Source organism: Harpegnathos saltator, unplaced genomic scaffold (genome assembly GCF_003227715.2).
Source record: "Harpegnathos saltator strain DR-91 unplaced genomic scaffold, Hsal_v8.6 scaffold839, whole genome shotgun sequence".
Taxonomy (NCBI): Eukaryota; Metazoa; Arthropoda; class Insecta; order Hymenoptera; family Formicidae; genus Harpegnathos; species Harpegnathos saltator.
Window position 1 is genome coordinate 515,001 of NW_020230692.1, and position 23,186 is coordinate 538,186.

At 52.5% G+C, this 23,186-nt stretch overlaps 1 protein-coding gene across 1 annotated transcript in view; it reads left to right on the forward strand.

The window, feature by feature from the left end:
* LOC109503614 (putative uncharacterized protein DDB_G0271974) overlaps window positions 1-22,422 on the forward strand; it is a gene marked incomplete at its 5' end in the record, with an annotated part of 23,583 nt that extends 1,161 nt beyond the window's left edge. Inside the window, 3 exons of the mRNA XM_025307225.1 lie at window positions 2,925-2,936; window positions 3,466-3,539; window positions 22,376-22,422. Of these exons, the coding sequence (XP_025163010.1) occupies window positions 2,925-2,936; window positions 3,466-3,539; window positions 22,376-22,422 (133 nt within the window). The remainder of the gene's footprint in view (window positions 1-2,924; window positions 2,937-3,465; window positions 3,540-22,375) is intronic.
* Between the last annotated feature and the right edge of the window lie 764 nt (window positions 22,423-23,186).

A 23,186-nucleotide genomic window follows, 5' to 3' on the forward strand; every position in this document is an offset into this window, starting at 1 on the left:
CACCATCGTACACGCTTTACTATCGCAGAGTAATGCGATTCCCCCCGCGTGCCCTCTGTTTCCTGAAAACAGTTCCTCGTTATTTGGGTTATCGAGTGTATGTAGGTGTATGCGCGCCGCCGAACGGTAGGTAGACACGTTACGAGCACGTATAACCCGGATTGATGCCGGTCCACGGGGCTCCGCGAAATACCGGATACCCGCCTGCTCGCCAGTATTGTCGGACCAGTGTTTTCGAGGGGATTGGATTTTTTGATTTAGGGAGCATGCAGACGCCTGCTGCAGCCCGCTCGTTCGCTCTCTTTCTCTCTCTCTCTCTCTCTCTCTCCTTCCCTCGGCGTCGATTGCTATTCCACGCGCGGACTCGAATTTAACGTTGTAAAACAGACGTTATCCCGCGATTACGAGCGCGAGTACATGGAAGAAGCGCGCGGAGGATTGGCGCGGCGGCGCCGAGTCAGCGCTAGCCAGCGGTCGCTCTCGAGCGGCTCGCTCGCGATCGAGCGGGCCCCTCGAGGATCGAAATCGACTCCGCGGAACGCGAGAAAGCGCGCTTCGCTCGACGGACCGCACCGCGCGGTGTCCGTCTGTTAAGGGCACTCCCCTTAACTCGGCGGGAAACGACGGCTCTAGATATGCAAAGATAATCGCTCGGCGAGGACGCGTACAGGAGGACGTCCATTTCCGTCGTCGCGGTCGGCGCGAGCGTTACGAAACATCGAATCAGAGGACGGTTGTAACGTGGTAACGACCGTGAGGCTATAACCATTGTCGGAGGACGAGAGAGAAAAGGACCCTGGGGAGCGCGCGCGGTGCGTGGCATCGTTGTGCTCGCCCTAACAAGGCCCCCCGTTGCGTGCAGAAGCGGCCACGCATCAGCCACGCTAAACTAAAACCTCCCTTTTTCGCCTTCACGACCACTCTCGGCTCGCCCACGCCAACCCCTTGCGCGTCCGAGCCACCCCATCGTATCGATGGTCCTAGAAAACGGTCTCACCTCAATGCTAATAACGACGCGCCGATAGCAGCGCGACGAGCAGCCACACGCGGCCGCTCCCACACACGATCGAAAGCTCCCTGGTCTCTCCCTTGCTCCCCTCCCTCCCTCGCCCTTTCTTCCCCCTTACTTACCCTCCTTACTCACCCTCAGTCCGTTAGCGCGATCCTGCATTCCCACCCACGTGCTCACCGTTCTCATCCTCTCGCCGGGCGCTCACCCCTTTTTTACGACACCTCCCCTGCGCCCGCGATATGACTTATGTCCACGGGCGATGTCGTTCCGCGACATAATCGCGCCGTAGCGAGGAGCCAGCTCGCCCTCGTCGTCCTCGTAATGGACGTCGACGAGCCGCGACGACCTACGGCGATTATCGGGACGCGGGGGGTTCCCTCGCGAGGGGAACCACTTAATTTTCATGAGCTCGGGACGACGCGGAGATGCGACCCCTTTCCGCGAGCCACGCTCAAGCCGTAGAGGAAGAGAGAGAGAGAGAGAGAGAGAGAGAGAGACAGAGAGAGAGAGAGAGAGAGAGACAGAGAGAGAGAGAGAGAGAGAGAGAGAGAGAAAAGGGGGACCGTTGATCATTATGAAATAATAAAGTCTGCTAATGACGGTCTTTTGAACGAGTGACACCGCGTCGCCCGAGGAGGAGGAAGGGTCTGGCAATCCGCGCGGCGGATCGGTAATTACGTGCTCGGCAATCTCGGAAAAAATATGTCCTCGCGAGCACGTCGACGTTTGCAGAGCTCGCCGGGGCGAGGGTGTGTAGGCCTGCGAGCGGGAAACGGTCGCGTTTTTCCCGTCGGCGATCGCCGACGATTCTCGAATGTCTCGCCTCGCGCGAGTCGTACGTCTCGCCGATGGGTGCGGCACCTCGCGCACGCCGGGTTCAGCGTCTTCCGCGCGGGTTAGCGAGAAATTAGGTTGGGCGGCGTAGCGAGGAAATCGGCCGAAAGTTTCATCCGCTCTATGGCCGGAGCGTCGTCTCGTATCGCCCGCGACGGGAATAATCTCGCGAATGGGGGCTAAGTGCCGGGAGTTGGTGGCGAATCACGCGGAAGATAGTGTGACCTTTATCGTGACCCGCGGCCATAGGAATGGCGTGTAACTGCCGCCATGTTCAGACATTCGGTGACAGTTCTCGCAGAGAAGCGTCGATCTCCAACGGTGTGCACACACTCGCGCACACGTACGTAAACACACGCACGCACACACACACACACACACACACACACACACACACACACACACACCGCTCTCGTCTGCGCGTGGTTAAATAGACGGGCGCGGTAGAGGGGCAGAGAAATAAAGATGGGTACCAGAACAGACCGAAGGGCGGAGATTAAGGGTCGCCGAGGAGATGAGTTTGTTAAAAAGGCAGAAGCGGGCCAGCGGCACGCATCAGGGACATCAAAGCGACAAGACGAAATGAAATCCAACCGTTGCCACCCCTCGCGGAGAATCTTCTCTCCTCGTGTCCTCGTTCCCGTTCCTTTATTCGCTTCCCTCTTGCCTCAGAATCTTCGTGCCGCGCTGCGTCGCGCGCGCACCAGGCAGGCACCACCAGGGCTCTTCCTTTTTTCATCCCTTCGCTCCCTCAGTTTCTTCTTTTCTCTTTCTGTTCGCGCACCGTCGGGGGGTACTTCATATCCGTTCCGACTCTGACCCGGTGCACGCGGCCAAAGGAGGCGGAGAAAGAAGCGAGGGTAAGACCGGCAAGTGTGCGGCGAGGGATGGGGCTGGGAACCCTTTAAGGGAAGAGGAGAAGTGGAGGTGGCGAGGGGGGAGGAGGAGGAGGAGGAGGAGGAGGAGGAGGAGGACGGTAAACGCCGAGCGCACGGCGCGTCCCTCTCGCAATTTCGCCGCTTCGCAGCCGTGCCTCTCTAAGGCGTCGCTCGCGTATTTTCTTTTTCTCTTCTTCTTCTTCTTCTTCTTCTTCTTTTTCGCGATGGCATGCAGAGTAGAGTAATTAATTGCATGTTCGTACCTCTGACCGTCGAGAGATGCACGCGAGGTCCTTCTTATTACATAATGTCGGCAAACTGCAAGTATCTCGAAGCAGCTTCCCCGGATGTCTCTCTGAATGTCGCGTCTCGTCCTATTTCCTCCTTTTTCCTTCTCCTCTTTTTCTTCTTCTTCGTTTCTTTTTTTTTTCTTTCTTCCCGTGTTTCCTCCGCGGGAGTAACGCCAACCTTTCCCGCGAGCCGCTTTTATCGCGACGCTATCTTTACCGCGATATTGTTAAACTGCCGTCTCAAAAGTGCGCCGTCGAATAATCGAATCGATACCGCTTCCGCAATTTCAAGCGCAATCCTTTGGCCGCAAACTTTCGAATACGGCAGCCGCGCGGAAACCTCGCGTACCAGTTACGAATCCATTCCATCGCGCAATATTCTCTTCAAACCTCCGGTTTATCGGCTAATTCGATTACCGTAAAAAAATCCCACGGATATTCGCCAAGTTCTGTCGTCGTCGTCGTCGCCGTCGTCGTTGTCGTCGTCGTCGTCGTCGTCGTCGTCGTCGTCGCGTGCCAATAAAAGTCGGCGGTTACTTCGCGGGATAAAGCTGGAGAGCGAGCGCGCTCGCCTCCCCCTCGCCCGATTCAAATTTCCGTGCACGGGAACACGATCGGATCATAAATATGTATCCACTCCTATCCGCTAAATTCATGGAAATTCTTTAATTGAGTTATTTTGGTTTTCCTCGCGGGGAGCGGCGGGAGGGGGCGGGGCGCCGCGCCGCGTCGCGCCAGGCCGGGCGGATGGAGAAGCGAGTAGTCCTCGGGAAAAGCCCTGTGGGAAGCACGCAGCTTCAAAATCTTCTTAGACGCCGGCAACTTTGGATTGACGCGGCACTAAGATAGTATTATTTAAGGGCGCGAGGTCTACGATCGCGTTTTACGGAAAACCTTCCGTCTCGAGAAACGCGCCCTCGCTAGCCGTGTAAACTGCGTGTTAATCGGCAAAAGTGCGTGTGTGCCAAAGTCCAACTGCCCCCTTCCCCCCCCCCCTCCCCCTCTAACTCAACGAAATCGCAAAACTTTCTATCGCTCGTCCTTCTGCTACCTTAGTCGGATGAATGCAGTCCGCGGCGAGAAACAGCTCTCCATTACGTAACGCGCCGTCTATTTAGGTGTACCCTTCTGCTTCAGTCACACCTTTGTCTATAATAGATAATTGTTTGCGAGCCGCCTCTGCGTTTATTCTCGTCGCGGTATCGCTCGCCTCGGTTGCGCTCTTCCAACTTCTTCGAAGAAGATGATACCCGACGTCCGGTAGGTCGTGAGCTGATCTCCATGAGGGCGAGTTAGCTGATGGCATTCCGCGAGTGCACTCGTGACATTTTAATATCTCCCGGTGCGAAAGGGCTGGCGTGAGCGCATAAGGGGCAACGATGTGAACAGAGAAGGGCCGGTCGACGACGAAGTTGCGTGCGACGGCGGCGAGAAAGTAGAGAAAGTAACGAGAGGGGCTTGAAAGAGCGAGCGAGCCTGAGCCTCTGATGAGTTTGTCTAATGACTTGTTGCCAACGAAGCCGTCGTAACGAGGCCACCGATAAGTGGCGGCCGGGCGTCGTGTCTCTGCGTGAGTGAGCCGTTTCGAAGGGATTGTCGTCGTAGGAGCTTGCCTGAACGGAAGAACGAGGCAAGGTGGATGTAGGGTCGCTCGAGTTACGCGCCCAGCGACCAAAGCGCTCTTTTGTCCCCGCGGCTTGGACTGCTCGCGATCGAAAGGCCAGCACTAATAATAATCCCGCGCTCCGTCCGTTCACAGATCAATTTGCACCGAGAGGTTGCCGCCGACGCGGCAACGTCTCACCTCTCGTGGAAAGAAAAAAAAGAGGAAGGAAAAAAAAGAGAGAGAGAGAGAGAGATAAAAAAGAGCATAAAAGTATCGGCGGCGCTTTCGTTTTTACGACCGCGGCGCGATTGCTCTCGAATTATGTCGCGCTTGTTGTGTCTACGGAGAAACGACGTCTTTATCGTCCTCGCGGCAAGTCGGCAGTTTCCGCTCTCCTCTGCTTGTCGCTTTCTTTCTCGCCGCCATTGTATCCCCTAGATACTAGATGTCTACGCGTCTCTATAGCAACCCGTCGCTATATACTGCACGCAGAGAGATATACTGCGAGAGAGAGAGAGAGAGAGAGAGAGAGAGAGAGAGAGAGAATACAGGGTTACCTACACGCGGCACACTTACGTCCAGCGGGAGCATGCGTGTGTCCACTTTTGCCGCTGATAATCGCGGACGGAATGGCCTAGTTTAAGTGGTCGCCGTCGGCGGAGGAAAAGGCGAGAAATGGCACGGAGAGACAACGATCTTGTCGCGTAAAATCCCGTCGGCGCTCGCGGGGAAACGGATTTTAATTACGTCGAGTGTCTGGCCGGCAAACACGAGCGGTACGAGCGCTTCCCGATTTGCGCGGCTAATGCGCCCTTGGAGAATTACCATAAGCGGCTACGCTTTTGTGAGAGAAATTCACGTGAGATAAGAGCCGTCTGACACGATGGAGAACGGGAGAATCACGCGTGCGCCGGCAGTCTGTGATAGCAGTCGCGGCGCGAATACGCGCGTGTCGGACGACGCGTATCGACGGCTTGAAATAACCGCGACGAATTCTCTTGGTCGCGATGAGAAACGTGCGAATTATTCAAACTCGAGTCGGATCGAGTCCTGACTGTTCGCAATTCGGAATTATTCCGAGATTTCGAGCCGTGCAACTTTAAATGCATTCAAGACTCGGCGGGTAGAATCGGCTCCGGGCTGAGATGGTTCTTTTCGCGACTCTCAAGAGGGATCAATTGACGCGAAATTAAGTACTCGCGGAGATGTATAGTGGAGTTTTAACATTAATCGTTATAATTGAGGATAGTTTCTTTTTTTCTTAAAGCTTGACTCACCGCGATGTTGCAAGTCTGAAGAAAAGATATTCGACACGTGTGTGTCATCACACGTTTTCAAACATTGTTATTATTTTTCCGTAGTTCAAAATTTATTACTCGCAATAATATTCGACGGCCGACTCTTATAGGCCGTGTCATCAATTATATTGTTAAGAGGGGAATTATATGCGGAGCAGGCCGTTTTCAAGGCTATTTTTACGAATTTTTTTTAAACAGAAACGATAGGATCAATGGACTTGAAATTTTCACAATGTATTCATTAATGTTCAAGGTATAAAATAAATTTGTTATCATCTGTATGGAAAGTACACACAAAACTTTAAACGCGTTTATCTGGAAACACCATTTTCTTAAATTGTCGATTATACAAAAATACTACTGAACCGAATAACTTAAAATTTTTACACAATATACAGTAGACATGTAGTTTTCGTTCCTACCGCGAACAGAGCTATATTTCATTTGATTCATTTTTTAAGCATTGCATTGCGTGATTGCAAGTGAAGAATCACTTTCGATACTCTTTTTTTATATCAGTCATTATTTTTCCAAACTTGGCTTCATTGCCTTTATTTTGGTACGGTTATAATGGCAACCGTATATTTTAAAAATCTCTCTCATTTTTTCGTTTCAGAGTAATGAGAGGCCCGGAATTATGTCGACAACAAACATAGAGCTCGCAAACGGATGATTGCATTTTTACCTGTAATTACAAATTGTATCGGTTCTTGAGATTGAATAAAATTTATTTTATATTTTAAACATTAATGAATATATTCTGCGAAAATTTCAAGTCCATTGATCTTATCGTTTTTGTTAAAGGAAAACTTCGTAAAAATAGCCTTGAAAACGGCCTTCAGCATGTAATTAAAATCCCCTTAATTAAAAGTTAGGTTTCTCGACGACTCAATTTCGATACGACCCGATAGGGAGAATCGCGTCGATTCGCGCGTCTCCATTCGTGCGTCATCCACGTGTGTCGTCTTCTCAGCCGCATTTCCGCAGTTGCGTTATTAAAAATGTACATTTTGCGCGATTCACGACTGCATTTCTCCCGATGCGGCCGCGAGGGACTGGCGCGTCAGCAGTTGCGAAATCGCGGCATTAATATTAGGCAACTTACGCAAAACGCCGCGTGCTTGTAACACCCGTAAATGGCGCGGTGTAGGTCGAACAGCGCTGAGGGGAAAAGCCCCCTGATGAATTGTCCGCACGTGTCTGCCCGCGTACCGCCGCCTAATTACATGCTGATCACAGTGACTACCTATACCGTCCCCTGAAATGCGAAATTGCCTATTGTCCACGGTTTCGCGGTCAAAACGACCAGCAGCCTGCGAGCGGACTCTAACTCTTGATACGTTCCAAATGGCATTATTAGTATCCCCATGGTATCTCGATGACGAGAGAGCTCGGCTCTCCATTTCCGACGGGATCGCTATCGCGAGCTTCCTGCTGGAGCGCGTCGCGTTGACGTTGACGTTTTTGAGCGATCTCGCATTCCTTACGCTCCCGAAACGAACAAAGCAGAGAGTCTCCCTTTAACAAGTACCGATCGCGCTTCGCCGGTGTAATTTGGACGTGCGAGATGATTGCGATATTCCGTGCGGCAGTTTCGAGCGCGAATATATCGCGGCCGCGACATTTATAGCGCAGGCCGCTGGCGCTGCGCATATTTGATCGCCAATCATCGTTTATCTTTCGTCGAAGAACAACGTCGAAGGCAACAGCGGCAGATCGATATTCGCGTTTCGGCATTTCCGCGGATGGGATCGCGGCTGGGATCGCTTGAAAAATCGCCGGCATTTTGGAAAGGCGATTGGTCTGGCCGATCGACATTTATTTTTATCTCACCCTTAAAATTGTCCATCGTGGCGTGAGTCGTGGATTGATGTGTTTGCTGGAGTCGCTGATAGATGGAGGCGCCCGTGTTGTCGGCGCCCTTTCTACCCCCTTAACATAGACAAATGCTTCCTACCCACCCTAACAAATATCTCCTAGATTTATTATGCGAAACCACCCCGGCCCTCGCCACGCGACGACTACGTTCCTGAAAGTTTCGAGAGCAAAAAATTGGCGTTCTTTTCGTGCGCGCTCGTGCGTGAGGGTGGCAGACATGCCGCGAGGAAGGCGGCTCGGTTTTTCAAATTCACGACGGATCTGATAATGAATTTTTCTCAGACGTCGCGCTCTCTCGCCGCGCCGCGCCGCGGCGTTGTCTCGCGCGTTTCTCCGCGCGATTGCGCGCGCTGCTTCAATGTTAGACGAAGAGAACGGGCCGCTGCGCGAGCCCGATCGAATAATCATCGCGAGTAACACGGCCAAATTGAAACTCAATTACGAGGAGAGGAGCGAGCTTCGCACCGCGACGCGCCATGCGACTCCTCCTTTTGCCTCGGCCAAAAATACCAATAAAAAACAGAGCGCCGGGGACGCGAGAAAAAAGGACGAGCGACGCATATAGATCAGCCATCAGCCGCCGGGCTGAAGTTCATTATCATTACTCGCGGTTCGCGTGACGCGACACGCGGTAAAATGGTAGAACGCGGTGGACGACGCCGCCACCGCCGCCGCCGCCGCCGCCGCCGCCGCCGCCGCCGCCGCCGCCGCCGCCGCCGCCGCCGCCGCCGCCGCCGCCGCTGCCACCCCGCAAATTATAGTGGATATAAAAGCGCCGCGAAATGATGCTACTGAACGAACGAACGAACGAACGAACGAATGAACGAACGAATGAACGGTCGGTCGGTCGGTCGGTCGGTCGGTCGGTCGGTCGGTCGGTCGGACGGACGGACGGACAAGCGAGCGGAGGTGCAAACATACATACGCGCACCGGCGGATACAAAACGCGTCAGCCGATCTCGTCGCATATTTGTGGCTCTGCTATCCGGTCGTAAATAAAGTCCCGGTAAAAACAAAAACACGACGAAATAACGAACAAATGTACCCATCACTTCTGGTACATAAACCCGTATAGCCGTGTGTGCTCACCCTGGGGTGCGACGCCGGTGGTGGTCGCGCGCGAAACCACGAGAGCGCGCGTCGGAACGAGAGGCCGCGGGAGAACAGCGGGAGGACGAGGGGCAGGGAGAGGGAGCGAGGGAGGGAGGGGAGAGAGAGAGAGAGAGAGAGAGAGAGAGCGAGGAGATAAATTCGCGAATGGTGTGGCGTTCGCTCGAGGTGAACGGTCGATCGAGTGTCGCGCTCCCATTCGATATTGTTCCTTTATTATCGCGCCGTTGACATCTCGATCGCGTCTCGGAGGAGGGCGGTGAGGACTCTTCCCGCTTGCCTCCTCTTCTCCTGAAGGCCTGGATTTAGCGAGACCCTCTCCTCGAAATGATCGCGAGATCACGTAAAAGTGCACTCGCGCGCGTCTGTTTCCGTCGTGCGCGTCGAAGCTGTCGTATGCAGACACGGTGGCGTTGCGTGTCTGAAGATATTAACTTGCGATCTTGCGCGGCATCCAATGGCAGAAGCGTCGATAATTGAATCCTTCCCCGACGCGATGAATGCCGTAATCAGATTCCGTCGGATAATGTGTAAGAGCTCGGATATACCGCACCGGTCCCATCGCATTTCCATTATCCATTGCTATTTCAGCGGCTGCGCCAGTTGCGCTCGCTCGCTCCACGCGCGAGGGAGCTGTGTTGGATCCAACATTAGCCGATATGATTCACATAACTTCAGCGACCGTGAGCTCCGCCGCTGCTACACAAATACGGCCGCGGAAAGAAAATATCCGCGACGCTGAAAGTAACAATAACCGGCTGCACGCTGTGGCGCGTCTCCCGCCGGAGGAGCTCCTGCCGGAAGAAGTGCGGATGAGGCTCTGAATTTAGCGAGGCACGATTTGACGAAATAATAAGCCGCAAGCTTGGAAAGCGCTCGCAAGCCCGAGGCCGAAGCGAGAAGCGGCCGAAAGGAGGAAGCCGACGGGATCCCATCAGCCGGAATTCCATCGGGCGATCGTGCGCGCGCGAGCGGAGACGCTCGCGTCGTCGGCCAATAAAACGAGAGATTCCCGCGGATCGGCGCAGGAAAAGATAAATTGCGGTATTCTTGGATAGCGCGGACGCAATATCGGTGTATATTTACGAGCCCTGGGTGCCGTGGCGGGTCGCGGCGGAGCAGAAAGCGACGCGGGGGTTGAGAAAGGCGGCGTTGGCGGCGACGGCGGCGGCGGCGGCGGCGGCGGCGGCGGCGGCGAGGGATGGTCGACGGCGCTTCTTGCGAGACGGAGGCCCCCGGGCCGTGCCGCTCAAAAAACATTCAAATTAATTCCACCCGGCTTGCTCCAATGATGGCGGCCAATGTTGTGCAACATAAGACGAGAGACCCCGCCGGTTCCGTTCGTTGCGCGGGTGGTAGAACCTCCTCATGTACGACACGCACGTGTGCGCGGGCACACGCGTGGATCCCACGTCTACGACCGTGTGTGTGTGTGTGTGTGTGTGTGTGTGAGAGTGTGCGCGTGTGTGCGTGTGTCTTTGCACGTATGTACTTACGTACGTACGTACGTACGTCGATGTACCTGTCGCGTGTCGGTGTACATATCCGCGGCATATACGCCGAAGACCAGCCCCCTGACCCCTTTCGCCGTCGTATATCGGTGCTCCCTTTTCTCCCGCTGCTGCTTCCTTTTTTTTCTCGTTTTTCCTCCCCGCCAGTTGCCCACCCTCCGCGCGACTATCCACCTATCTCTCCCGGTCTCTCGTATACTCGACGGGAAGACTCGGGCCCGTGTTGGTAACAACGTTCCCGGGAAGAAGCTTCGGAAAGAGGAGAATTTTCTCGAGCGCTCTTTCTCTCTTGTTCTCTCCCTCCCTTCCCCGCTCACCCTCCCTCTCTCTCTCTCTCTCTCTCTCTCTCTCTCACTCTCTTTCTCTCTCTCTGTCTGCCTTCTCCTCTCGCGCGTGTCGAGTTCCGCCGTTCTACTTTGCATGTCTTTGCAGGGAAAAGGACTCGCCGGGGTGAGCTTTCTTGCAGGATACAGAGGGGCGACAGGAGAGCGAGAGATCGAGAAAGAGAGAGGAAGAGAGGAAAAGAGGAAGAGGGAGACCGAGGAGACGAGAAAGGGGATAGTGGAGAAAAAGAGGGACAGGAAAGGTGGGGGAGAGAGAGAGAGAGAGAGAGAAATGATAATCCATTCGGCGGTCATAACGCAGAGCCCAGCACCGTAAAGCTCACCAGACAAGAAATACGGCCAACCAACCGACCTCTCTCCCCCCGCTCTTCTCTCTTTCTCCATCTTCTTCCGTGGTCTCAGTCCTTCCTCTCTCTCTCTCTCTCTCTCTCTCTCTCTCTCTCTCTCTCTCTCTCTCTCTCTCTCTCTCTCTCTCACTCACTCACTCACTCACTCACTCACTCACTCACTCACTCACTCACTCACTCACTCACTCGCTCGCTCGCTCGCTCACTCACTCACTCACTCACTCACTCACTCACTCACTCACTCACTCACTCACTCACTCACTCACTCACTCACTCACTCACTCACTCACTCGCCTCCTCCTCTCTTCTTTACCCCGCGGCGAACTTACCCTCGGTTATATGCAAACCACCATCGTTCCCCCACCCCTCCGGGCCAGTCATAAACTTACTGAATTATATTACGCGGACCCGCTGCCTCTCTGTCCACTTCGTCTTTCTTCCTCTCTTTGTTCCCGCGATGCTCCTCATCCGTCCATCTCTCGGGGTGTGTTCTCCTTTCTCTCCTCCATCCACCTTTCCTTCCTCTCTTTTTTCTCTCGCTTCCCTTCTTATAAATCGCGAAGCAAGTCGCAACAGGGCGAACAGCGTCCTTTAGAAACCTATGGAATGCTAATAAGACGAGACCTCCGCCGTGAATAGCATTCATTCATTGTTTCAGACTGCTGTACGTATAAAAATTGAAACGGTCTGCGCCCCGCGAGCGCGAAATAAAATTACAGCTTCTTAATAAGCGGCAGCTGCACGTTAATCAAGCTCGACTTTGTGCTCGCGCAGCGTACCGTCCTCCTCCAGCTCGCGCGGAATTTATCACGACAAAATGCCCGGTTATCTTGTTTTAACGTTTCAGTTTTCTCGCGGGCAAGGGGAGGCGCTCCTCTTCCCTCCCTCTTCCCTCCCTCTTCCCACCGACGCCGCGTACAGCCGGCTCCGACGAGACGCGATTCTCGTCGCGAGATGAGACTCGTCAGCGCGCGCACGTCGGACGATCTATGAATTGATTCGCCGGGGCCTGCTTCTCTCGTTTTTTCCGACGATTTTCCGCGAGTTAATCCGCGCCGAGCGCAAGTCGCGGCGCGTGACATCGATCGGTCCACTCTCAATGTCGTGACCGGCGATGGGTGAGGAGCAGCGGCGACAAGCCGGGTCATTACTGAATGCAAATCATAGCGTGGCGCGATCGATGAGTTTGCACGTTCGTGTCCCACGAGCGAGCGAGCGAGCGAGCGAGCGAGCAGCGTGCGTAACCGTTTAACCGTTTAGGGGTTCGTGGCGCGCTGCAACGCGGGGTGAGAATCGGTCGCCAGCCGGCCCGACACGCGCCTCGCTGCCCGCCGCGCCGCGTCGATCAGGCTTTTTCTTCCTCCTCGTCGCGTTTTAATAACCACGCCACGCAGCCACCCTCCTTTCACGTGGGCGTCGGCGCGCTTATCAGCGTTTATAATATCCCGAAGAAGGAGTGAAACACGGCCGGGCGAGTTCGCGGCGGCAACTTCCTTCGTAGCGACCCGCTTGAGCTAATGTCCCATTAAATACACCACCGTGGCGCGGGAGGGGAAGACAGGGGGAAGGAGGTCTCCTTTAATAGAATCTATTAAAAGACTCTGGTTGAAGGAACGGTGCGGCGCGCGCGACGACGCGTCAATCGGTCGGCGAGGAGGATCGTTTGATTCCGTGGCGAAGAGAAACTCGAGAAGAATAAATTCGTCGCGGTAAACGTGCCGCTTTCCAAGCGCATCGCCGCGCCGGCGAGCTGGGATAAGGGAGACACAAGTGGGGACAAAAATCACGGCGCCCAGGAGGAATTCGCGAGAAGGAAATCTTCCACTCGCAAACGGAAAATTCGCCCGCGTCAGTTAGTTTCAAAAATTCACCCCACGCTCGACGCGTCCTTCTTCGGCGCGGAGGCACGCGGAGGCGACTATCGCGCGGACGCACTCGTCGTCGTCGGCCAGGCCTAAGCGCCGATCTCTAAGTGCCTCCATCGCGCGCGACGCCGCAGGAAAATCTCCGCGGATTGACTCGTCATCGCCGTCGCGGCAGCTTCGGGACACACTGCGTGAAATCGCGCATCATAATTGGACCGTTGGCGCGGCACGTGACGGGGCGACGCACTGCGATCGCACAGTAAGACCTGCTCGTATATTATTCCTACGGAATCATAACTGCGAGTCTGGCGATCGAATCGAATTACACGGCGATCGCTGTCGAGCGACAGCGAGTGCCCGCGCGGGTCGGCCGCGCGAGGGTGGACGTCTTCGCACGCACGCGTGCGTGCACGCGCGTCGAACGATAATGCGTTTTCGCGCCGCTGCAGCCGCCGCCGATCTCGTTCTCTCCGATCGTTCCTTCTTGCGTGTGTGCGTATGTGTGTGTGTGTGCGTGCGTGCGTGCGTGCGTACGCGGGCACGCGCGCGTGCACGTCGTACACCGGCTCGTTCTTTTTACGCGTCGCCCTCCTGCTGCACGGCACGAGCGGTCACGTGCCTGTAGCAACCACCCCCGCCCACCCCGGTGCACCCTGTCACCAAGCCACCCACTTTAGACACCCCTGCGAGAACCCCGGCCCAACCCTCCCTCTCTCGTCACCTCCGCAACGAGCTCTTTCACCCGCTTTCATCTCCCGTCGGCCTTTTCGCCTGCCCCCTCCGCTGCCCCCTCGCCGCCTTCGCGACACGCGAGCGTCCGTCACTTTAATAAAAACCTACTTACCTTCCCGAGACGCCGCGACGACGAGAGGACGTCTCTCTCGAGGCGCGTGTCGCGCGCCCCGCCGCCAGATTATCGCCCGGCGATACCCGCTGATGATCCTCCTCGAGCGTGACGTTCAATATCGCATAGATTTCATTGCGTTACCGAGCGCGCTGTCCTGGTCAGGAGCAGTTCTCCATCCCGAGAGTCGCCACATGTCGAGCTTTCTATCGCCCGACGTTTATCAGGTCGTAACTTGGCCGCTCTTTTCTTGACTTTCATTTTTTCAAAGTTAGATATAAACGAACGTCGCCCTGCGCGAAATAATACCATCAACGACCACTGAGATCCTCCGATTGTATCCTTGGACCATCATCGAAGTAATCAAATGAGAGACGCACGGAGGACGACCGTTCGGCGGTCCTCCGCCATCCGAAGGAACAGACGGAGCGTACGAAGGAGCGTTGAAATTCGCGCGCTCGGGATCGGCGACGGAGGATCGTGCCGCGGGTTGTTTGCCGCCGTTCGCGCTCGTCCTCGACTCCGCCGGCGGAGGGGGGCGACGTCGTCGTGATCGTTTGGTCGTTTCGCCGTGGCGCGTCGTTTGCACAAACGTCAACGGGCGAGACGACAATGCGAAAATATGTACACGATGCAGCCTGCGCAGCCGGACGCGACCTGACCAGCGCCGTTGAACTTTAATATTACAAAAAGCTGTAATCCGACGAGCGAGTTACCTGGAGCGTTAACCTCGGCCGCCCAATTTATAAAAATAACGATGAAATTACTGTTGCGTGAAGTGTAGCGTCATACAGGACACCGATGCACCGGCGCTGCATCGTGCGAAAGGATGACGGCTATTCGGAGTCACGCGACGGGGGGAGGCAGGAGGGAGGCAGGAGGACGAGGAGGAGGAGGAGGAGGACGAGGAGGAGGAGGACGAGGAGGAGGAGGAGGTGAACGGGCAGAGGAGGCCCGGGGAAGGGACAGGGTTGGTCGGCCGAGGGGTTGGGACACGGGTTGGTGCAGCGTTGCGCAAGGGGCGCCGTGACGTGCGTTTTGTCCGTCATCGGCTACCCGGACCATCGAGGCGTCGATGTTTTAGTCTGCGCTCGCGTTTCACGTTCGAAAAAATATGCGCACTGGCACGTGAGCTAATCGGTGGTAATAACGAAATCTCGGATCCGATTAATTAAAACGACGGACGCGCGGAGGCGGTGGAGGCGGCGGCGATGGCGGCGGCGGCGGCGGCGGCGGCGGCGGCGGCGGCGGCCACGATCGAGAAAACGAGCTCTTCGAATTCTTCGTCGAATACGCACAGTGTGTGTATATGCACGTACGGACGTACGTCGATGGCGCGCGTATCGTCTCTCCTGCCGCCGCCGGTCTCTTCCCGATAGTCCTCCTCCCTTTCGTTCTCCCGTTTCGTCGCTCCCGGTTCTTTTTTTTTTTTTTGTTGCCGTGCGCGCTCTCTCGGAATAAATACGCGCGAAAATGTTCGTCGCCGAGATGAAATTAATAGGTATTTTTTTTTTTTTTTATTTCATTTCTGCGCGCGATATAGGCGGGTTTCGCGAGCGATGCAATTTGCGTTATTGCGTATTAATGGCATTGGTGGCCTTGCGAAAAATCCGATTGCGCTCGTGTAAAACGTAGGGAACAATTGCGACAGAGCCCCGGCTATGTATCCGCCGCTCGTCACGCTGCAACGCGATGAAGTCTGACGCAACGCAACGCGTCAGCTTTTAACAAACTGCCTGTCTAACGAACTAACCAGCTCCGGCCAATAAGCGCGAGGTAAACGGCAGAGGGACGTCATTTCCTCCAGAAGCGATTGAGGCTGTTCGGTCAGATATTAAGCGGCGCGTCGTTCGGCGCATCAACGAAGACGAGACGAAGCGAATTCGGTGAAGACCTCGCTTCCTCCCCGCGAGAAACATAATCGAGACGAGTGGCCGAAGGGGAGAAGCGCACGACGGCGTCGCGTCATCATCGTCGCGATAATCGCGCGCGCGCGCGCGCGCCGGAGGGAGGGAGGGACGCGCCACCGCGTCGCCGGCGCGGTCCAAGCGAGCACATGTTTCGATCCTCGCGATTATTAGATCACGATGAATCACAGAAGCAGAGAGACGACTCCCCCGCCCGCGCGGCCGGCCGATCTTCCCGAAAAGATGGAAGGGTCCGCTCCGCGACAACCACTCTCGCCGACTTGCCCTCCTCCACCGCCGCCACCACCTCCTCTACCCTTACCTCCGCAATCCTCATCGAGCCGATGCTAACAATGTTTGCAGATATATTGCGTCTCACGCATCACTTGCTCCGCAAATTGTTTTATAAACAGATTATAGCGACAGCCGGGTCGCTACCGCCGTAACGCTGGTAATATACCCCGAGATACCGCGCGCGCCCTCCCGCCGTCGCCGAGACCCCCAAACTCGCGGGCCATTTTGCACTCCGGGAGGCTGGCCGCCGACGCGCTCCTCGCCGAAAGCCTCGTCCGCGCGCAGTCATCGCGAGAGAGGCGTCCGCGTGACCTTAAAACCTGCCGAGTGACCGGCGATGTTCCACCTGCTGTGAACGCGACGCTCCTCTATTTCTTTCTCCCTTTCTCCCCGTTCAACCCCCGTCTTTCTCTCTCTCTCTCTCTCTCTCTCTCTCTCTCTCTTTCTCTCCTATCGACGCGTCGCACTCGCTCGGTTCCGCGCTTCGCGCACAGGACGTTCGTATTTCACTCCGAGTGGAACGCCTGAATGGATTACACACGGGTATCGGAGCATCGCAGGCTCGATACGCGCGTCCTCCCTTGTGGAATTGATCGCGTCGAGAAATTTTTTAACGATATTTCAAGATCGTTAATGCGCGCACGTTAACGGACATGATCGAATAAATACGCTTTGCGTGCGATTCGACGCTACAAACATACTCGGCGATAATAGTACACGGCAATTTACGTCAAAACGAATTTAAATTGGATTAATACGTATTGTAACTCTCGCGCTCAATGCGGGTTACATCCCGCGTAGTGCAGCGTGCATCAGGCGGAACCTCTAATACGGGGAGGGCTATCGGATATCGATAACGCGATATCAGCTTGGCGAAAACAAGCAACTATGCAACGTGGAAAACTTTCCATCGGCTCCACGCGATACTCCCGCCACCGACGCGGCTAGGCATCGCTCGCGTCGACTTGAGACGCGAGTTACCCTGGAAAGAGAAATATCCCAAGAACATTGGTTTATCCCACTTTGAAAATTTCTCGCGTAGAAACGTTGAAACTGACTCGGCCGAGATTGCAAAGAAAGGTAGCCCACTACCCGAGTAGAAAAATGAATAGGGTTCTGGTAAGGAGCTGATTATTTTTCCCTAATTGGACTACATTAATTGGACTAGTAGGGATAGGAGGACAAGGGCCCTACAAGATGTGTAATAAATGGTTTAACAGGTCCTTATAAGGCAATATTATGAAGATTTATAAGGCAATGTCAACAGGGCCTTATAAGGCAATATTAATAGGGCCTTATGAGGAAATATTTTTATTATTGCTTGAGTAAAAATATTCGTTCTTTTCATTCCAACAAACTTGGACTGTAATTTCTTTGTTTCTTCATAACCTTATTAGTATATACAACAAGAATTTTTATTTAAAAAATATAGCATACTTTATAATAAAATATAGCATTCTTTACACACAAAAATCCTGCTACTGTTTTTATTAAAGTTTGCTGCATTTCAAAACGAAAGCAATACTAGAAAAATCCTTGGAAGAGACTAATGAATATGGCAACTAATAAAACTAATAAAATTTATTTTTAATTGCGGTATAATTAAAAAATCTTTAAAAGAACCAGATAGAGAGCGTACCTACTAAAACAATATTAAACTATAACAAGTTTTATTACTCGCTTCAAATTTTATTAATTTTCTATAACAAAACTTGATTTTGTACATCTGAAGCATCCTCTCTTAAAAGATCCTTCTAAGGCCCATATCAGTTTTCCATGTTAGAGCGTTATTTCATAAAATCTAAGGCATCCCTAAAAAATCCTTCTAAGACCTTCTAAGACATTATCAGTTTTCTCTCTATCAAAGCCTTATTTATTAGATCTAAGGTATCCTTAAAAGATCCTTCCAAGGCTCTTCTCACGCTTTCCTTATCAAAGCCTCATTTATCAAATCTAAGACATCTCTAAACACAATCCTTCCGAGGCCCTTCTCAGCTTTTACTATCAAAAGCCTTATTTCGTAAAATCTACGGTATTCCTAAAGGATCCACCTCGGGGCCTGATGTAGTAATAATGAGGCATCCCTTTTTAAGGCACCCTATTTTCAGCCTTATCGGAGCCTTATGAGGATGGCTCTAACAATTTTTTGCTCGGGTAGTGTTTTAAGCCGTGGACGATCAAACTCGGCGAACCTCGAGAAGGACATTCAGGCGAGAATTATTTTCCATAAGCATACAACGAACGGTCGCCAGTCTTGGATCCTCCTTGGCTCGGGACTCGGTCAGGAGGGACGCTCGCCGGCGATTAGGTGTCGCTAAAGAGCGCGTCGAATTCCTGCATCCGGGAATGGGAAAAATCTGGCGGAGTCGGTGAGCGCGGCTCATTGGCTCGGTAATAGCGGTTACCCGTCGCACAGAGCGGAACGCGGTCCTTATTGCGGTGAACCTGAGGCTTAATGGCCTGTGACCCGGTGCTGCTCCGCTATACAGACGGTCCACTGGGAGGAGAGAGCGCGCACCGAGAACTTAGTTATTCCTGGCAAGCCGGAAGAACTAATGTCTCCGGCAGCGCGACGCGCCTGCCGGGCGTCTCCGGTCGCGTGGCTTTACAGTCGTTCCCTTCGCGATCGAGACGGCTGCATCCCCCGCATCCGTTCGACGACTCCTTTCGGCGGCGAGGTCCTCTCGTCTGACGTTGCGCTGCGCCGCAATGTTACCGGGGGTGAGCAGATATATTATTAACTCGCATGTCGTTGGGAGTGCATCCGGAAAGCCCCAACGGAAAAGCGGCTTTCTCAGACGTACGCGATGTGTCGAGCGAGAAATTATGTGAAAATGCCTCGGTAAAAAATCGCTCCCGAAAGGGGGTAGGGGGGGAGATGAAGGCACTGTCCAAATTAAAAAATTTGTCAAATCGATGTATCGACGTTTACGGCGCATTAGCCAGATTTTCCGGCATATTCGGCCTTTCCTTTCTTACCGTTTCCCAGCCGAAGGCAAAACCACTCCTCCGAGCCGATCATTAAAGCGACCACAAAAAAGAGAGAGAGAGAGAGAGAGAGAGAGAGAGACAGAGGGAGAGGGAGGGGTGGGTGGGCGGGAGGCGCTTACTAGCGCGACCCACGAGATGCGCCTCGCACGATTACCTACCCAATCTCGAATATAATTTTCTTGTTAGCTATAAAATCCAATCAACGTCGACGTTGCCTAGCCGCGCGTCGGGTTGCCTCGGCCGACCCTTCACCGACGTTTCCCTCCTCTCTCTCTCTCTCTCTCTCTCTCTCTTTCTCTCTCGGGACGTCGCGCGCGAAGCAGGCGCAACGAAGGCGACGAGAAAACGTAGGAAAACGCGCCGAGAGGGAGGAAGAGGGAGAATGAGAAGCGGATGACAGAAGAACGAGGCACATACCACGGCAAAGCAGAAGGTCGACAGGAGGCAGCAAGGGTGGAATCAAGTTAACCGGGTCCACCGCTCTTTCTCACTTATTTCGCGGGCCGCGCATAATGCGATTCCCGCGACCGTCTCTGATGTTACTGCCGTGGCTGCAGCCACCGACCTCCAACCCCCTGGAGCAAGGCGGCCATGGGGTAAGGGCAGAGAGCGAGGGAAGGAGGGAGAGAGAACTGGCCCTGCCCTTTGTTTTCCACGCGGTCCTTCCAATTATACCCAAATAAAAGAGCGCGCAGGGAAGAGACCCTCTTTCGCGTTCTTACCCCTCGCTCCCGTTCGTCTTCTTCTTCTTCTTCTTCTTCTTCTTCTTCTTCTTCTTCTTCTTCTTCTTCTTCTTCCTCCTCCTCCCCTTCTTCTTCTCCTCCTTCGTGGCGTTATCTCGCCCGGTTTTTTTCTCCCGTGGTCTACTTGGCTCTTCAGACCCTCCGTCCCCACGTAGGAGGGAAGCTCGAGAAGCTCACGGTACGATTCTTGAGTGGGGAATCTCCTAGGCGGAGTCTGATGAACTCTGCAGGAGAGATACAAGTCACTACGCGAGGGTAGAAGTTGAGAAGGGATGTCCACCTGTATCATTAGATCGCTCTACGAGCCATCTCCCTGTGATGAGACAATATTAAACGCCTTGGAGATGTATCACAAAGAAATGGGAGGCGAGAGAGGATATTGAAACGTGATTAAAGCGAAAGGACGTAATATGTCGTGCGAGCGAAACAAAGGAAGCTTAACAGATCTCGTATTTTTTATTATACGCATACATACACACACGCACGCATATTTAAATTGCCTTGGAGGGCGAAAGAAACGTATTACGGAAGTAATTACGCGTTTCTGAAAATACAACATGGAATAAATATGGCAAAACGCGGCATTAACGTAGCAAACCAACTTGAACACGCAGTTAGCTTTGTTGACGCACGAACGAAAAATATTTCCTATACGAGTTTTTCCGCGCGCTCGTTCGTGCAATTGTGATAGCGCTCGACCAAAAAATAAGAGCGCTCGGAAAGTTGATTCTTGAAATACAAATCGCAGTGCGGTCTGGGATGGGAGGTCGGTATTAAAACATTGCAAGCGCCGCTGTTATAATGACGTCCCCTTGGCCGCGAGGATTCGCGTCAATAAAAATAACTGGCCCTTGTTCGCTCAAGACGGACAATTGCCGCGACATGGCCGCGCGCCTCACCCCCCTCGCGTCTTCTCGGCACCCTTGCGGGATTATTATATTCTTCTCGTCCACGCCGTGATACGTTCCAACGTATCGGCCTACCGCGGAAGGGAATAATGGGCGCATCCTGCTGCAGGACGTTGAATGGAAGAAGAGGAGGTCCGCGGCGCGTACCTTACGCCAGGATCCCCGCTAAGGGAGCGACAGCGCTTCCCTCTCCTCTTTTGCGCGCCTCGCTGGCTACAGACCACGGACTTGAATCAATTAAAGTTTAATCCGGAACCGGGATCGGGGGGATCTGCCCCCTTGTCCACGTCTCTCTCGTCCTCCTCATCCATTACTCTTTCCCCGCTTCCCGCCGTCTTCTTCTTCTTCGTCTCCATCTTCTTTTTCTCCTTCTTCTCCTCCTCCTCCTCCTCCTCCTCCTCCTCCTCCTCCTCCTCCTCCTCCTCCTCCTCCTCTTCCTCCTCTTTTGTCGTCTCCGCTACCGAATCGCGGAATACATTGCTCGATAATGTCGGAAGCACGAATCCCTCCCGCGCACTTTAAACTGCAGTTGTGGCAGGAGATGCAGTTGTAGCGAGGAGATGATATCTCTGGAGATCGTTGTTCCACAACCACCACCACTACCACCATCAGCGATTTCAATCCGGAATGTCTAAGGCATCGCACACTTCTCGCAGCTGCAAATATGTCGGCGGAAGCAAGAAATTCTCGCCGGGAGTACCAAGCGACATTAAAGTCCAGATGCATCTGGAGTGACTGAAAATATGAGATCCTCGCTAGGAAAAAGAGAAAAAGATATCAAAGAGCAGAGAGAGAGAGAGAGAGAGAGAGAGAGAGAGAGAGAGAGAGAGAGAGAGAGAAAGACAAAGAGAGACAGAGAGCGAGGAGCGAGATTGAGCAAAAGCGGGGTGTCCTTTCTACGAGGCCACGAGGGGGTCCGCAGTTTGGGGGGCTCCCAAACTGTATCGCTTACGCGAAGGGCTCCTTTCACAATAGGGATTCGCAACGAGCGGAAAGAGTAGTTATCCGTAATACGGGGCGACGCGTGCTGATGAGTCGAGCCGGAAGTTTCGATCGTGCCGTCGAGAATATCTCTCCCCCGGTGTGTGTCTGTTCCCCGCCGAAAATGACACGAGACTGTTCGACCAAGTGGTACACGTTGTCTCTTTACTCTTTTTTCTCTTAATTACATAGATATCTACGAATTGTGCAGATTGGGATATCATAATTGATGAAAAATAATTATGTACTGTTATATAGGACGGGGAGGAGAGAAAAAGACCAAACCCCCTGAATAACCCCCCTGAATAACCCCTGAATAACTTGGAAAATATGCAAGATAGAAAGAATGTTAATAAGTCACCATACTTGAACAGCGTTATTAAGATTGCGGGAGGGTCACTTTGAATTTTTTTAATGGAGACCCCCATTTTTTATTACATCTTTTTCTACTGAATAATTTGAACAACTTTTGTTTGAAACATTTTTTATTTGCCTAATATTTTTTGAGATACATAAAGAAAACTTGATAACGTTTTCAACAGTTGGCTTGCGACGTCTCGGCAACGATTTGTCGGAAGAGAAAGTGGTACTTGCCCTGTTTATTTAATTACTTTCTTTGGTCTCAAGAATATGCCGTTACAATAGTGCTTTTTGTTAACTTGATTTTCTAAGTTTTGTTAACTTGATGATCTTTTGAAAATTTCAAAATTATCATCTTGTTGACACTGTTCTAGGTTATACTGGTACTAGTACTAGTATTGCTATGCGATGCGTCACTTAAAAAAAGAGGCCCTACTACTTCTGTATTTAATATTTTTTTCTATTTTAAATATTTTCAAAGTTATTCAGGGGATTCGACCTTTTTCCTCACCCTATATATAATTTTTGTTTTTATATGATCATTTATAAACATACGTACATATGTATGTGCATATATGTATGTGCCCACATTGATAAAATGTTGTTGTACAAAAATAATTAAAGTAACTGCTTTTGTTTACGACAGCCTGTGATGTAGATGTGTAATTGAACGAAACAATTCCTTTTTTCTTTATTCAACAGCGCTTTTTTTCGTTTATTGTCATACATGTATACATAATTATATAGAGACAACATTCATATATATGGATTATATGTAATAATATATAATTTATACGTTGAGTGAGTGCAAGTTTTGATGGATTTCGCGATAGAAGAATTGATCAAGTGGTTTTATTATAAATGTTTTATATTCTATCAAGTGCTCATCCCATTGTTTTGTATTATCTGTCGACAACTTTCGCCGATAAATTTTTATAAAAATATTTACATTTTCTTCTATCACGAAATTTATCAAAACTTTTGCTCTTTCTCTCTCTCTCTCTCTCTCTCTCTCTCTCTCTCTCTCTCTTTCACTCGATATAAAATTATATGTGATTTTATATAATTATATACAATGTTTCCTGCGATCGGATATTGCAAATTTATAATCGAGGTGCAAATGCGTTTGTATTATGCATGGACACTCTGAGGGAGAGTATCAAGTGCAGCGGAGGGAGCAGGGAG